Source organism: Patella vulgata, chromosome 4, assembly GCF_932274485.2.
Source record: "Patella vulgata chromosome 4, xgPatVulg1.2, whole genome shotgun sequence".
NCBI classification, from domain to species: Eukaryota; Metazoa; Mollusca; class Gastropoda; family Patellidae; genus Patella; species Patella vulgata.
This window is the reverse complement of record NC_065882.2, coordinates 31,784,897-31,798,713: the sequence shown is the minus strand read 5'-3', so window position 1 is coordinate 31,798,713 and position 13,817 is coordinate 31,784,897. Positions and strand designations below refer to the sequence as shown.

The window sequence follows — 13,817 nt, the reverse complement described above, 5'->3', positions numbered from 1 at the left end:
AATGACCCGAAAACGAAATCGAAATTAAAAAAACTGAGCCCGATGTTTTCTGCGCCTTTATGAAATAGCATAAGGCATCACATGGTGAAAATTTTATGTAAATCGAATAATAATTGCCACTTTTATAGACAAAAAACCTTGAAAAGTGACTTGTAGAAAACCGTCTATTTCTCTGCAACCGTACAAGTTAGAAACCATTTTCTGGTATCTGTATGATCGTATGGCTTCAATCTATTTGCTGATTGGAATCAAATATCATAATTTTAAAAATATTACAAATCAGACTCATTTGAATAAAATATCTGTTTTGAAGGCTAAAAATACAGTTTTTGCCAAAATGACGTTACTTCCGGTGATAATGAAAATCTTAAGTTACTTGTATGAATTCGTAAATGGCATTAGGTATCAAACACGAAAATTTTATGAAAATCGAATAATAATTGACACTTTTATGGACCAAAAACCTTGAGAAGTGACCTGTTGAAAATCGCCTATTTCTCCGCCACTGAACCATTTAGAAACCATTTTGTGATATCTATATGATCCTATGGGTTCATTCTATTAGTTGAGTGGAATCAACTATCCAAATATTAAACAAATAACAAATACGACTCATCTGAATAAATTATTTGTTTCGAAAGCTATAAATATAGTTTTTGCCCAAATTACGTCATTTCCGATGATATTGAAAATGTTAAATTGGTTTGACCTAGTCACAATTGACATTACACATCAAATGGTATCACTTTTATGATAATCCAATTATAATTGACTCTTTTACGGGCTAAATAGTGTAAAAAGTGACACTTGCAAAATTGACCATTTCTCGGCAACTGCTCATATTACAATCTAATTTTGAGACAGATTCTCTTCGTATGAATTAATGCTACAAGTTTATGAAAGTCACAAAGAAATATTTTAAAATATGAAACGCCTGAATGGGTTGTAAATAGCTCAATTTTACACCGTTTTTCACCTTTAAATCGAAATGGCGCAAAAATGAAATCGAAATTAAAAAAACTGCTTCCGACTTTTTTTGTGCCTTTACATGGCGCAACTTCTTACTTTTTACTTATTTTAAAAAAATAATATTTGCTTTCGAAAAGACGTACCTAACCGCCAAAATTGTAGTTTTGGTCAAAATTACGTCATTTCCGCTGCTGACAGAAAGCTTTATCAGTAATAAAAAAGTTGAGACTTTGCATCATTGAGCATATGAACTTTGTTTTATACAAATCAAGCAATAAATAATTAACCCAGAACCCATAAACTGAATTAGCCAATAGCGGCCAAGGTGAATTATCGATACAAAATTTTTTCATATTTTTGCTCAAATCACACGACCCCTTAATTATAGGTAAAGCGCCATAAAAAAATATTCATAAATAAAAAAGTTTTTTGTCAAAATTTAAATTTTCAAAATTTGGCGCCTAATATCTTCGAAGATTAATTGAAAATCTAAAATCTAAACAATCGTAGCTATTTGCCGTGTCTCAGGCTATGTCAAAATGTATCAAATGTTAAAATCCAACAATTATTGTTAATATTACGGCAATATTTCAAAAAACGACAACTTCGGTGATTTCGGACATTTCGCATTGTCACAGAAAGTTCAAAATAGCTTTAATCTCTAAGTCATACCCACTTTCATAGTAAAACCGAAGACATTGAGTTGATCCGACAAATAGTTTCTGAGATATGCTCAAGTGGAAAAAAAAAAAAAATAATAATAAGAAGAACTAGACCTGCAAGCAGCACTGAACCGGCTTTCAGAAATCAGACAGGAAGTGTGTCATACAATAGCCCATTCATCGAGCTACTAAACGATACTTTAGGTGTTTTAATCTGGTCACACCCGACCGTGAAATCACGATTTTTGCAAGAGCACCGATTTTAACTGGGTTTTTTTTAATATCAAATATATTTATATGACTACGGTTTCACCGGTGCCACGTTACCCTAAACATATGTCACTTCCGGTACCAATGAAACCATTAAACAGGTTTCCACATAAGCATTGCACACATCAAATAAAATGGACGCCGAATCAACCAAATCCAGCAATATCAATTCATTTTATACATTTGTTACATGTAAGTGTACAGTATTTCCGGTGATAATGAAAATGTCCAATTAGTTTTATGAAATCAGAAATGGCACAAGGCATCACATGGTAAAAAATTTTATGTAAATCGAATAATAATTGCCACTTTTATAGACCAAAAACCTTGAAAAGTGACTTGTATAAAACCGTCTATTTCTCTGCAACCGCACAAGTTAGAAACAATTTTCTGGTATCTGTATGATCGTATGGGTTTAATCTATTTGTTGATTGGAATCAAATATCATAATTTTAAAAACATTACAAATTAGACTCATTTGAATAAAATATCTGTTTTGAAGGCTAAAAATACAGTTTTTGCCAAAATGACATTACTTCTGGTGATAATGAAAATCTTAAATTACTTGTATGACATTGTAAATGGCATTAGGTATCACACAGTGAAAATTTTATGAAAATCGAATAATAATTGACACTTTTATGGACCAAAAACCTTGAGAAGTGACCTGTTGAAAATCGCCTATTTCTCCGCCACTGAACCATTTAGAAACCATTTTGTGAAATCTATATGACCTTATGGATTATATTAATATGTGAATGTAAACAAAAAATTAAAATTATTAATACATATTAAATAATTCTTGTTTGAAAAAAATATTGATTTTAAAAGTTAAAAATGCACTTTTTGACAAAATGTTGTCACTGCCGGTGTCAATTTTAAATTGTAATCAATTTGATACGACGCATACTTGCTTTTTGAATCAAATGGTGTCACTTTTGTGAAAATCCAATAATAATTGACTATTTTACAGGCAAAATAACGAAAATTTTGACTTATGCAAAATTGCCCATTTCTAGGTAACTGCTTATTTTACAAACTAATTTTAACATACATTTTCTTCGTATAGATTATAGCTACAAGTTTATAAAAGTTACGTAGAAATATCTGAAAATCTGAAAAGCCTGAATGGGTTGTAAATAGGTCAATTTTACACCTTTTTTCACCTCTTAATCGAATTTGCTCGAAAATGAAATCGAAATTAAAAAAACTGTTCCCAACATTTTGTGCGCCTTTAAAGGGCACACTCTTTTAGTTATATCAGTTTTTAAAAAAAATAATATTTGCTTTCGAAAAATGGTACCTAACTGTCAAAATTGTAGTTTTTGGTAAAATTAAGCCACTTCCGGTGCGGACAGATAACTCTATTGGTAACAAAAAAAATGACAATTGAGACAATGGAGTATGTGAACTTAGTTTTATACAAATTGAGCAATAAATAATTAATCTAGGACTGAAAAACTGAATTAGCCAATGGCGGCCAAGGAAAATTACTGAGACAAAAAAAATCACATTTTTGCCCAAGTCAGATGACTCGTTAATTTTGTGTAAAACACGACTAAAAAATATTCATTAATAAAAAAGTTTTTTGTAAAAATTTAAATTTTCAAATTTCGAACGACAAAAGCCATAGATGAATGTTCGAAATTGAAAAATGTGAGATAGCCATTATCTCGGAAAAGATTCAGGGTTTCCAAAAATGTGAATTGTTTTAAAGTAGGTAAAGAATTTACGAAACCACGGCCGATTTTTGATTTATTGCTACCGTTAAAAATTCGGCCACTTCCGGTCTGCGCAGAAGTTTCAAAAGTACTTTATCGAGTAACCACCACATGGTTTCCCGAGAGAAAATTGAACCCTAGATCGATATCTGTTTTCGATCATGGAGAAATAGGCTCCCGCGGTAAATAATAATAATAATAATAATTTTAGTAATCTCAGTAAAGTCTGAAAGCCTAATAATAATAATTTTAGTAAAAACAATAGACTTTCAGACAAAGTCTGAAAGCCTAATAATAATTTTAGTAAAAACAATAGTCTTTCAGACAAAGTCTGAAAGCCTAATAATAATAATTATGGCCCCTGATTGTACAAAAAAATTACATTATTTTTTTAGCTCGTTCTCTGTCCATCTCTTGCAAAATGTGGGCGTATCTTGCATGGCAATCGCTTGTTATTAAAGCTTCTGATAGAAAAATAAGTTTGTCCACTATGTCGAGATCCTGATTTGACAGTATGGCAGTAACAGTATTCCAGATTCGTTGAACCACACAAGACAAAATCTGTGTCAAATTGACTTACTGAATGTTATTGGAAAATAGAATGAAACAGTTCTTTATTGGTAATATCCCTTAATAACATGACACAAGTTAGAAAAGTACCCAGAACTGCATATGGCATCAATGTAAAATTGACTACATTATATAGTATATATATAGAGAACAAACACAAAAGGACTTCAGAACATTGTAAAGGATAGTAAAATGATTCAGATAACCATTATTTTGATATTCGTTTATGAATGTATCCGAAAACTAGTCTTTGCATGCAGTATTCAAATCCCTGAAATAAAGAACCCGTTTGAATTTCTACAATTTCTGATTATTGAGCTATTGCCCTTGATAATGTCATAAAATCTTGTCAATGTGCAGCAGATGATAATATACAGTATAAAGATTTTGCTCTTTATTTAGCTAAAGATGAATATTGTGATAACCTTTGCGGACTGCTTGGACGATTTAGATGCTGAGGTCATATGTTTTGTTGTCCCTCTTTTCAAAATATACTATTCAAAAAAAGTAGGGGATATTTGATTTTGGGGGCATAATACTAAAATATGTAAATGACTACGAAAAAAGTCACTATAGAACCTAACAGAAGAAACATTTCCAGTTACATGTGACGCCCAAACGCACCAATAGCTACCGCATGGAATGCAGGTGATGCTTGGGATCATCATGGGGGTCCAACCCAAGATTTGCACGACTCTGACTTTGAATGTTAGTCATTGTGGCATTGAATTTTAGGGTGGAAACATCAGTTTAATTGTTTTAGTGACCAGAAAACAAATTTTGATATGCATCGGCTTACCCAAAATGAAAGGTTACGTGCCCTTGGCATGCTACAGATCGGCACAACACAGGCGGTTGTGGCGCGGACGATGAATGTTTCTCAGTCTGTCATAAGCAGGCTATGGTCCAGATACCGTGATACACAATCTGTACAGGACAGACCACGCTCAGGTCGACCAAGGTCGACAACTCAAGCCCAGGATCGATTTATCCGTACCTTGGCCTTGAGAAATCGTGTCATCACAGCAAATCAGATCAGCGCTCGTCTTCAAACAGACACTGGTGTGAGAGTGAGTGGCCAGACGATTCGGAATCGACTGCATAGGGGTCACCTTCGCGCCCGACGTCCTCGCGTGATCCCTTGTTTGAGAGATCATCACATTCAGGCAAGACGTCGTTGGTGTAGGGATCGTCAACACTGGGATAATCGACACTGGAGCAATGTGATGTTTTCAGATGAGTCAAGGTTCACTGTTGATTTTTTGGACAGACGTAGGAGGGTGTGGCGTCGTCAAAACGAGCGCTTCCAAGACGTTAACGTCATCAGACATGATCGATTTGGGGGTGGTTCTGTTATGGTGTGGGGAGGCATCACTGTTGCTGGAAGAACGGCTTTACATGTTGTTGCAGGGCGTGTTACAGGCCAGTACTACCGGGACAACATCTTGGCAGTCCATGTTGTGCCGTTCGCACGACGTCATGGCCGCCGTTTCATCTTCCAGGATGACAACGCAAGATGTCACAGGGCCAGGATCGTTACAGGTTACCTCCAACAACAGAACATCACCACATTACCTTGGCCAGCACTGAGTCCCGACCTCTCCCCCATCGAGCATGTCTGGGACATGCTTGGACAGAGGTTACGTCAACGTCAACAACGTCCTGCCAATGTCCAAGAACTTGCTGCTGCGTTGCAACAGGAATGGGACAATCTAGACCAAAATGACCTTAGACGTCTCATTAGGAGTATGCCACGTCGGATCAATGCTTGTTTGGCAAACAGAGGAGGATTTACCCGTTACTGACTTGGTTGTGATGCTGTGGTAACTTTGCTGTTTGACCCCGGGTATCATTTTACCCTTATAATGGTCAGTCTGTGCCTAACTTAGTCTAACGATCATTTGGAATAAATCGATGAATGTGAACTTCATTTCATTTTGTCATTTGTTTCTTCGTCAGTTTCATTAGGTGACTTTAATAACACTTAAAAATCAAATATCCCCTACTTTTTTTGAATAGTATATTATAAAAGTTTTCAATGTTTTCATCATATTTTATTTTATTTGTTTTATTTCTTTGAGGAATCTGTTATATTTAAAGAGTTATGAGGGTGATGTCAGTGAATTGGGCTTAGATTATACTGTTGTCAATAGCGGTTTTGGTGAAACAGAGGTATGATGTTAATTCACATAAAGTAATTGAGGTTCATAACCAATAACCAGTCAAATATTTTTACCAGAATGTTATTAGTTTGTTTCACTTTATTTTTAAGAATTAGTAACTTTACCTGAAGAATCATAATTTGTATTGAACTAATTCTTGTTTTATTTTTGTCCCCCGCCTTTCGAAGAAACAAGGGGACTATTAAAATGTCCCCAGCCATCCGTCTGTCTGTATGTACGTCACACTTTTTGGGACACAATAACTCTTTCTAATTGAGTTAGAATGTTCAAACTTGGTGTAGGTGTTTATTAGGTTGATGCCTTGATGGAGTTTGAAGATGAGCATTTTCTGCTTACAGTAAGGAGAGATAAGCAATTTGGTTTGTGATGCATTGGGACACGATAACTTTAGTTCTAATTAAAGTGAGAGTGATGAACCTTGGTGTATCATTTCATCACATCAATACCTTAGTCCGGCAGACCTATGACTGAACCTGGAAATTGTATACAAAGTTTTTTTTATGATTGATTTTAGTAGCCTAGGGTGCCCTTGTTCATAATCTGCTGGGTGAACCTCGGTCACCCTTGAGCGTTTTGAGAAATTCAAGATGGCATCCAAGACGGCCGCCACATCAAATAATTTCCTATAGCTCCCATAGTATTTATTCTAGGATGATAATTTTGGTGTCTAACCGTATGTTTCTGGGGTCAAGGAATACACTGAAATCATTTATTATGTTGTGGGGTGATTAGATGATATTAAAATCAAACATGCCAGACAATATGACCCTTTAACTCGTTATCGGCAGTTTGGGGCGATTATTTCACCGAACCAAACTAAATCTAGAGATAAACTATATATTTCTGGACATAGGAGCGTATGAGTGATAGGATAACACCAAATACAGCCCTATCAGGGGCTCCGGGGCCACATGGGTCGATCCTGAAATGGAGACACAGGCCAATTGTTGAACATTTAAAAAAAACTATTTCTAACTGCAAAACAGGAACATAACTTCCACAAAACTAGGTAATATCCAGTTTAATACTTTAGTCGTGTTTCTGGCTAACCTGTGACAGCACAAGCGCAAAATATTGTATATTCTAAGCCATCCCTAGTGCAGCTACAAGCACACGTACTACATGAGCTGTCACTACTGCATCCACATCTGATGAGCAACATGGCAGACTCCGGAGCAAGTTTACCGGTTGTAATGTTTTCAATTTGGTATCTTTCTCCCAGCAATACTCTTCCAGATCAAGTTCCGATGGATTCCGATCTTCCAGTGAACGCCACACATTAGCTTGGTGATGAGCTCTTTTTACGTTCTCTGCAAATGTATCATTCGTTGAGCAAGATTACATACTGGAAGTGGCCGAACTTGAAAATTGGCCATAGTTTCGTCAATTCTTTACCTATTTTCAAACAAATCACATTTTCGGAATTACAGAGTCTTTTTCGAGATAATAGCAATCTCAGATTTTGCAATTTCAAAACTTCGTCATTCACTACTTTCGTTCGAAAATTGAAATCACGTTTTTTACAAGAAAATTTTTTGTTATACGCCCACATTTTCATGAGGACGTATATTGTCGTCGCCCCTGTCCATCCGTCAGTCCACATTGTTAGTGGACACTCTACAGGTCACAATTCTTATCTGATTTCAACGATACTTGAAATATAGGTTTATCTCCTTAAGGTCTCGAATCCTTTCGATATTGGCATGTATTGGACCGTAATTTCATGGATTATGGCCCCTGATTGTATGAAAAATCACGTTTTTAGCTTGTGGACCCTATAGAGGTCATAATTTTTATCCGATTTAAAAAAAACGTTTGAATATATCACTGTTACACCCTAAGGATGGTTGAGATCAAATTTCGTAAAAATCAGCCCAAAACTGACAGACAAAATGGCCGCCCCTCGTGCTCAAATAGCGTAAAAATATGATGTATCAAGATTGTGGACTCTCTAGAGGTCACAATTTTCTTCTGATTTTGATGAAACTTGAAATGTAAGTTTATAACCCAAAGATCTCCGTTCCTTTCAATATTCGCACATATCGGCCCGTAACTTCCTGAATTATGGCTCCTGACTGTATGGAAAATCACGTTTTTAGCTTGTGGACCTTATAGAGGTTATAATTTTTATCCAATTTCAAAAAACGTTTGAATATATCACCGTTACACAAAATTGACAGACAAAATGGCCGCCCCTTGTACTCAAATAGCGTAAAAATATGGTATATTAATGTTAAATTGTTTCAATGGCATTTAGTAATTGTACTCGAGTATACAGGTCACAATTCTATGGAATACAATTCGACTAGGCTTCTCTAGTCATTATCAAGCAATGATAAAATATGAAAATATAACAAGACAATATATACATGTACACAACAATACTTAGTTAATGCTGATCAACCAGAGATACCCCTTACTTACGTGTACCTAAAGGGAATCTAATTTACTTGAGGATTATAAAGTTTAATGCTAATAACAACATTCAATAAGACCAATTTACCTGAAAATTAACACAAATTGATTAATGGCTAACTTGTTATGGAGTACATACAATGATTTATTAAGTTTTAATAATACAAACGATCAAAGAAGATGGAATTTGATAAAATTGTACATATATATATGCTTTGCTCCAATTATTCAAGCAATTAGGGGACTATTAGCATGAATATGACAATGTCTGAATTCCCAATTATAATTCCTATTTCAATAAAAAAAACTCTCATTTTGCCTATCACCACATATGTAACTATTATGTGACTTGTAATGTTATATTTTATTAGGTAATCGAATTAAAAATTGATGGTCGAAATATAACAGTGAATAATGATAATAGAATAGAATATATACATTTAATGGCTGATTATAGACTTAACAAACAGGTTAGTTGATTACATATTACTACAGGGGGATTGTTTGCTTGTTGGTTGAATGTTTCACTGGAGATTTAGGTCTGTCTACTAGACTGATACATATAGATAGAATGATAAAAATTTATGCAAGGAAACGAGTAGTTTAGTGACTAATTTTTGATTGAATACCAAGATCAATTTATCAGTTGTGACATGTGTGTGCTAAAAATAAGACTTACCCCACCAAATTGTACTTGTTCAGGGTGTGATATCCTAGACTTTGGTCATGAGCCTTAAAATATATTGAAATATTTTAGATAAGAAGTCATTGTACAGCTTTTCGACAAGGAATGGCGGATGTTATAAATTTAGAATGGTTACAGATGTTTAATCATCAGGAATTACAGGTTTTAATATCTGGTTCATCAATACCTATAGATATAGATGATCTACGACAACATACAAACTATTCAGGTTAATTCCTACTTCCTTTATTTTATGTACTCTAGATAGCATATATATAATATATATAAATATATACTATTCAAAAAAAGTAGGGGATATTTGATTTTTAAGTGTTATTAAAGTCACCTAATGAAACTGACGAAGAAACAAATGACAAAATGAAATGAAGTTCACATTCATCGATTTATTCCAAATGATCGTTAGACTAAGTAAGGCACAGACTGACCATTATAAGGGTAAAATGATACCCAGGGTCAAACAGCAAAGTTACCACAGCATCACAACCAAGTCAGTAACGGGTAAATCCTCCTCTGTTTGCCAAACAAGCATTGATCCGACGTGGCATACTCCTAATGAGACGTCTAAGGTCATTTTGGTCCAGATTGTCCCATTCCTGTTGCAACGCAGCAGCAAGTTCTTGGACATTGGCAGGACGTTGTTGACGTTGACGTAACCTCTGTCCAAGACATGCTCGATGGGGGAGAGGTCGAGACTCAGTGCTGGCCAAGGTAATGTGGTGATGTTCTGTTGTTGGAGGTAACCTGTAACGATCCTGGCCCTGTGACATCTTGCGTTGTCATCCTGGAAGATGAAACGGCGGCCATGACGTCGTGCGAACGGCACAACATGGACTGCCAAGATGTTGTCCCGGTAGTACTGGCCTGTAACACGCCCTGCAACAACATGTAAAGCCGTTCTTCCAGCAACAGTGATGCCTCCCCACACCATAACAGAACCACCCCCAAATCGATCATGTCTGATGACGTTAACGTCTTGGAAGCGCTCGTTTCGACGACGCCACACCCTCCTACGTCTGTCCAAAAAATCAACAGTGAACCTTGACTCATCTGAAAACATCACATTGCTCCAGCGTCGATTATCCCAGTGTTCACGACCCCTACACCAACGACGTCTTGCCTGAATGTGATGATCTCTCAAACAAGGGATCACGCGAGGACGTCGGGCGCGAAGGTGACCCCTATGCAGTCGATTCCGAATCGTCTGGCCACTCACTCTCACACCAGTGTCTGTTTGAAGACGAGCGCTGATCTGATTTGCTGTGATGACACGATCTCTCAAGGCCAAGGTACGGATAAATCGATCCTGGGCTTGCGTTGTCGCCCTTGGTCGACCTGAGTGTGGTCTGTCCTGTACAGATTGTGTATCACGGTATCTGGACCATAGCCTGCTTATGACAGACTGAGAAACATTCATCGTCCGCGCCACAACCGCCTGTGTTGTGCCGATCTGTAGCATGCCAAGGGCACGTAACCTTTCATTTTGGTTAAGCCGACGCATATCAAAATTTGTTTTCTGGTCACTAAAACAATTAAACTGATGTTTCCACCCTGGAATTCAATGCCACAATGACTGTAACATTCAAAGTCAGAGTCGTGCAAATCTTGGGTTGGACCCCCATGATGATCCCAAGCATCACCTGCATTCCATGCGGTAGCTATTGGTGCGTTTGGGCGTCACATGTAACTGGAAATGTTTCTTCTGTTAGGTTCTATAGTGACTTTTTTCGTAGTCATTTGCATATTTTAGTATTATGCCCCCAAAATCAAATATCCCCTACTTTTTTTGAATAGTATATAACACAATGTGTTATCTTTATTTTTTAACCATTGTATATTTGTCTGAAGAGCATTAGCGAAAGTACTTACAAATATATATGTGTAATCAGCCATTTCATGTAATGACTAAACATGAAATGCCTGTGGGCGTCAGGCAATACGTGCAATGACTGAAAATTCCAGTCATTACACGCAATGACTAAAAATCATGGGCAAACATTACGCGAAATGACTGAAGCACTGTCAAACTTCACATCTAGCGTTAAATCATACATTGTAGAATATTAATTTTAACGAAATATTAATTCGTTGAAATGAAATATTAATTCGTTGAAACAAAATATTAATTTGAACACAAAAGTCCTACTGTCAAGTCACTTGTTTTTGCATAACACACTGCTATGACAACGGCTGGAGCATTTGATTTTGATTTTGAAGCATTTGCATCTATTCATCCCACATCCCTTGGAGCCTGCACAATTGCACCGGACATACCCCTGTCCCCGCAGCTGAATTCTTTATGTACAGACTGATGAAGTGTTACCGTCTTTGTACAGTCTACATCAGATTCAATAAGTAACTGTTGGGGACACAAATCAAACTGATTGCGTGAAAACTTCCCTTTTAAAATCCCTGCATTGATACAAATGGTGTACATGTTATTCTCATCGCGGTCGATGATATTCCCAGAATATTACGTGGATCACCCTGACCCCTATCCACTAGAGAGATAGGTACAGCTACATTGTCTTCCACCTGGCCAGTGGCTAGTTCCACTCGACTCCTCTTGACCATACGCTGAGCTTGTATCATCTTAGCAGAGCTGGCACCATTTCTTTCACATAGGATGTTTTGCAAGCGGGCATTGAGTAAATCGAAGGGACTATTCCCCTGTTCAATTAGGCTAGCTGGGGGTTAATTTGTGTCGATTCCTGACTGGTAGTTAGTGTTAGTTCCAGAATGGTAGCTTGTGACGCTTCCTGAGTGGTAGTCTGTGACGGTTCCTGACTGGTAGTTTGTGCCGGGTCAAGATTGGTGATTGAGTCTTGCAGACTGGAAATTTTTTCTGGAATTGTACAAATTTTATGCCAACAGACCAATCATTTGTGTTATTATCTCCCATCCAAGCAACAAGCATATCCTTTATGTCACCATTTGCCCTTTCCACAGACCCTTGACTTTGAGGGTGTCGAGGTTTACCATGAACCATGACCAGTCGGGGCCACACCAGCTTCAGTTCAAAGATAACCTCGGCTGTAAATTCGCTTCCATTGTCACTCTGGAGGATAGATAGAAAAATATCCAGTAGATGATGGGCAACCTCAGCAGCACGTTTTGAACTTAAAATGCTTGTAGAATAACAAATTTGGTCAAGTGGTCTTGATAGACCATGATCCACTAGAGTGAAATTTGGGCTTGTGCACGCAATGCAAATTCTTTTGTTAGAATGCAACGTACCACCACATCCTTGATCCTTGGGCGCTTGCGTTTCTTCTGACATTCCTGGCAATAGGACTTGAAAATTTCAAGAGCCTCGCAAGTGACGTTGGCATCCTTTTATTGACCTCTTGGGCCATTCGATCACGTCCACCATGGCCTGTGGCTGTGTGAGCTCACTTGACCAGGTCGTACTGACATAATATACTGGATCCTCATCTTGGGTGGCACGTTTTTTGATGAGTTCTCAACATCACCACACTGCAGTATCTCAAACCTGAAAAAATACGATAAATTTTTAAAAACTATATTTAAAAAATACTTAGACCATGCATATATGTAATGTATGAAAAATACACCCCATACCCACCCTATATTCAAAAAACGCTGACAGAACAAAAACATGTATAACTAGATATGCCAGGCAGATATGAAAGCTTTCATATTCACGGCCACTTCCTGTTACCTATCATGGGTTATATAAAGAATCTTTACAAGAAAAAATAATTATTAAAATCGCTCAAAAACTCGCGAAGTTATAAGCTTAAATATAGCGAGAAACGTTTCACCCGGGCGAAAAAATAATCTGAAAAAAAAAAAAAGAAATGACGGAGACTTGTATTGCTGTAATCTTATTGACTTCCAGTTCCAGATGTTTCAGAAAAATCAATCAAACTGTTTAAAAACGAGACAGATCAGAAAATGAAATGGAAATGGTGGGAAAAAACTAAAAAAATGGCGAGAAAATATTGAAAAAAGAAATGATATAATTTTGAATGGAACTTATATTTTTGGAATCGAATTGACCTCAGCTGTTCGAATATTTATGTCAAATTTGTAAATTTTGAAAATTAAGGAAATAAATTGTCTTTGTCGTACTTACTTTGATAGTAGGTAGTATCCATGTCTGTTCTTTGTTCCACCAGCTCCTGCTGCTGCTTTAATATCCTCTATCATTGTGAAATACGCCTCCTTTGGAATTAAAATTTTCTAGCAAACTTCATATTTCTTGTAAAGCTCTCCTTTAAACTGATTTTCATAAGATTCTGCCATGATGATATCAAGTAAATTGTTTCAATAGAATTAAGTAAATGAACTGGAATATACT

At 36.5% G+C, this 13,817-nt stretch overlaps 1 protein-coding gene across 1 annotated transcript in view; it reads left to right on the top strand.

Moving 5' to 3' along the window:
- Nucleotides 1-13,817, top strand: part of LOC126817143 (ubiquitin-protein ligase E3C) — a 477,264-nt gene that overhangs the window by 416,348 nt on the left and 47,099 nt on the right. Inside the window, exons 21-23 of the mRNA XM_056100098.1 lie at nucleotides 6,274-6,364; nucleotides 9,162-9,260; nucleotides 9,548-9,704. Coding sequence (XP_055956073.1) covers nucleotides 6,274-6,364; nucleotides 9,162-9,260; nucleotides 9,548-9,704 — 347 coding nt within the window. The remainder of the gene's footprint in view (nucleotides 1-6,273; nucleotides 6,365-9,161; nucleotides 9,261-9,547; nucleotides 9,705-13,817) is intronic.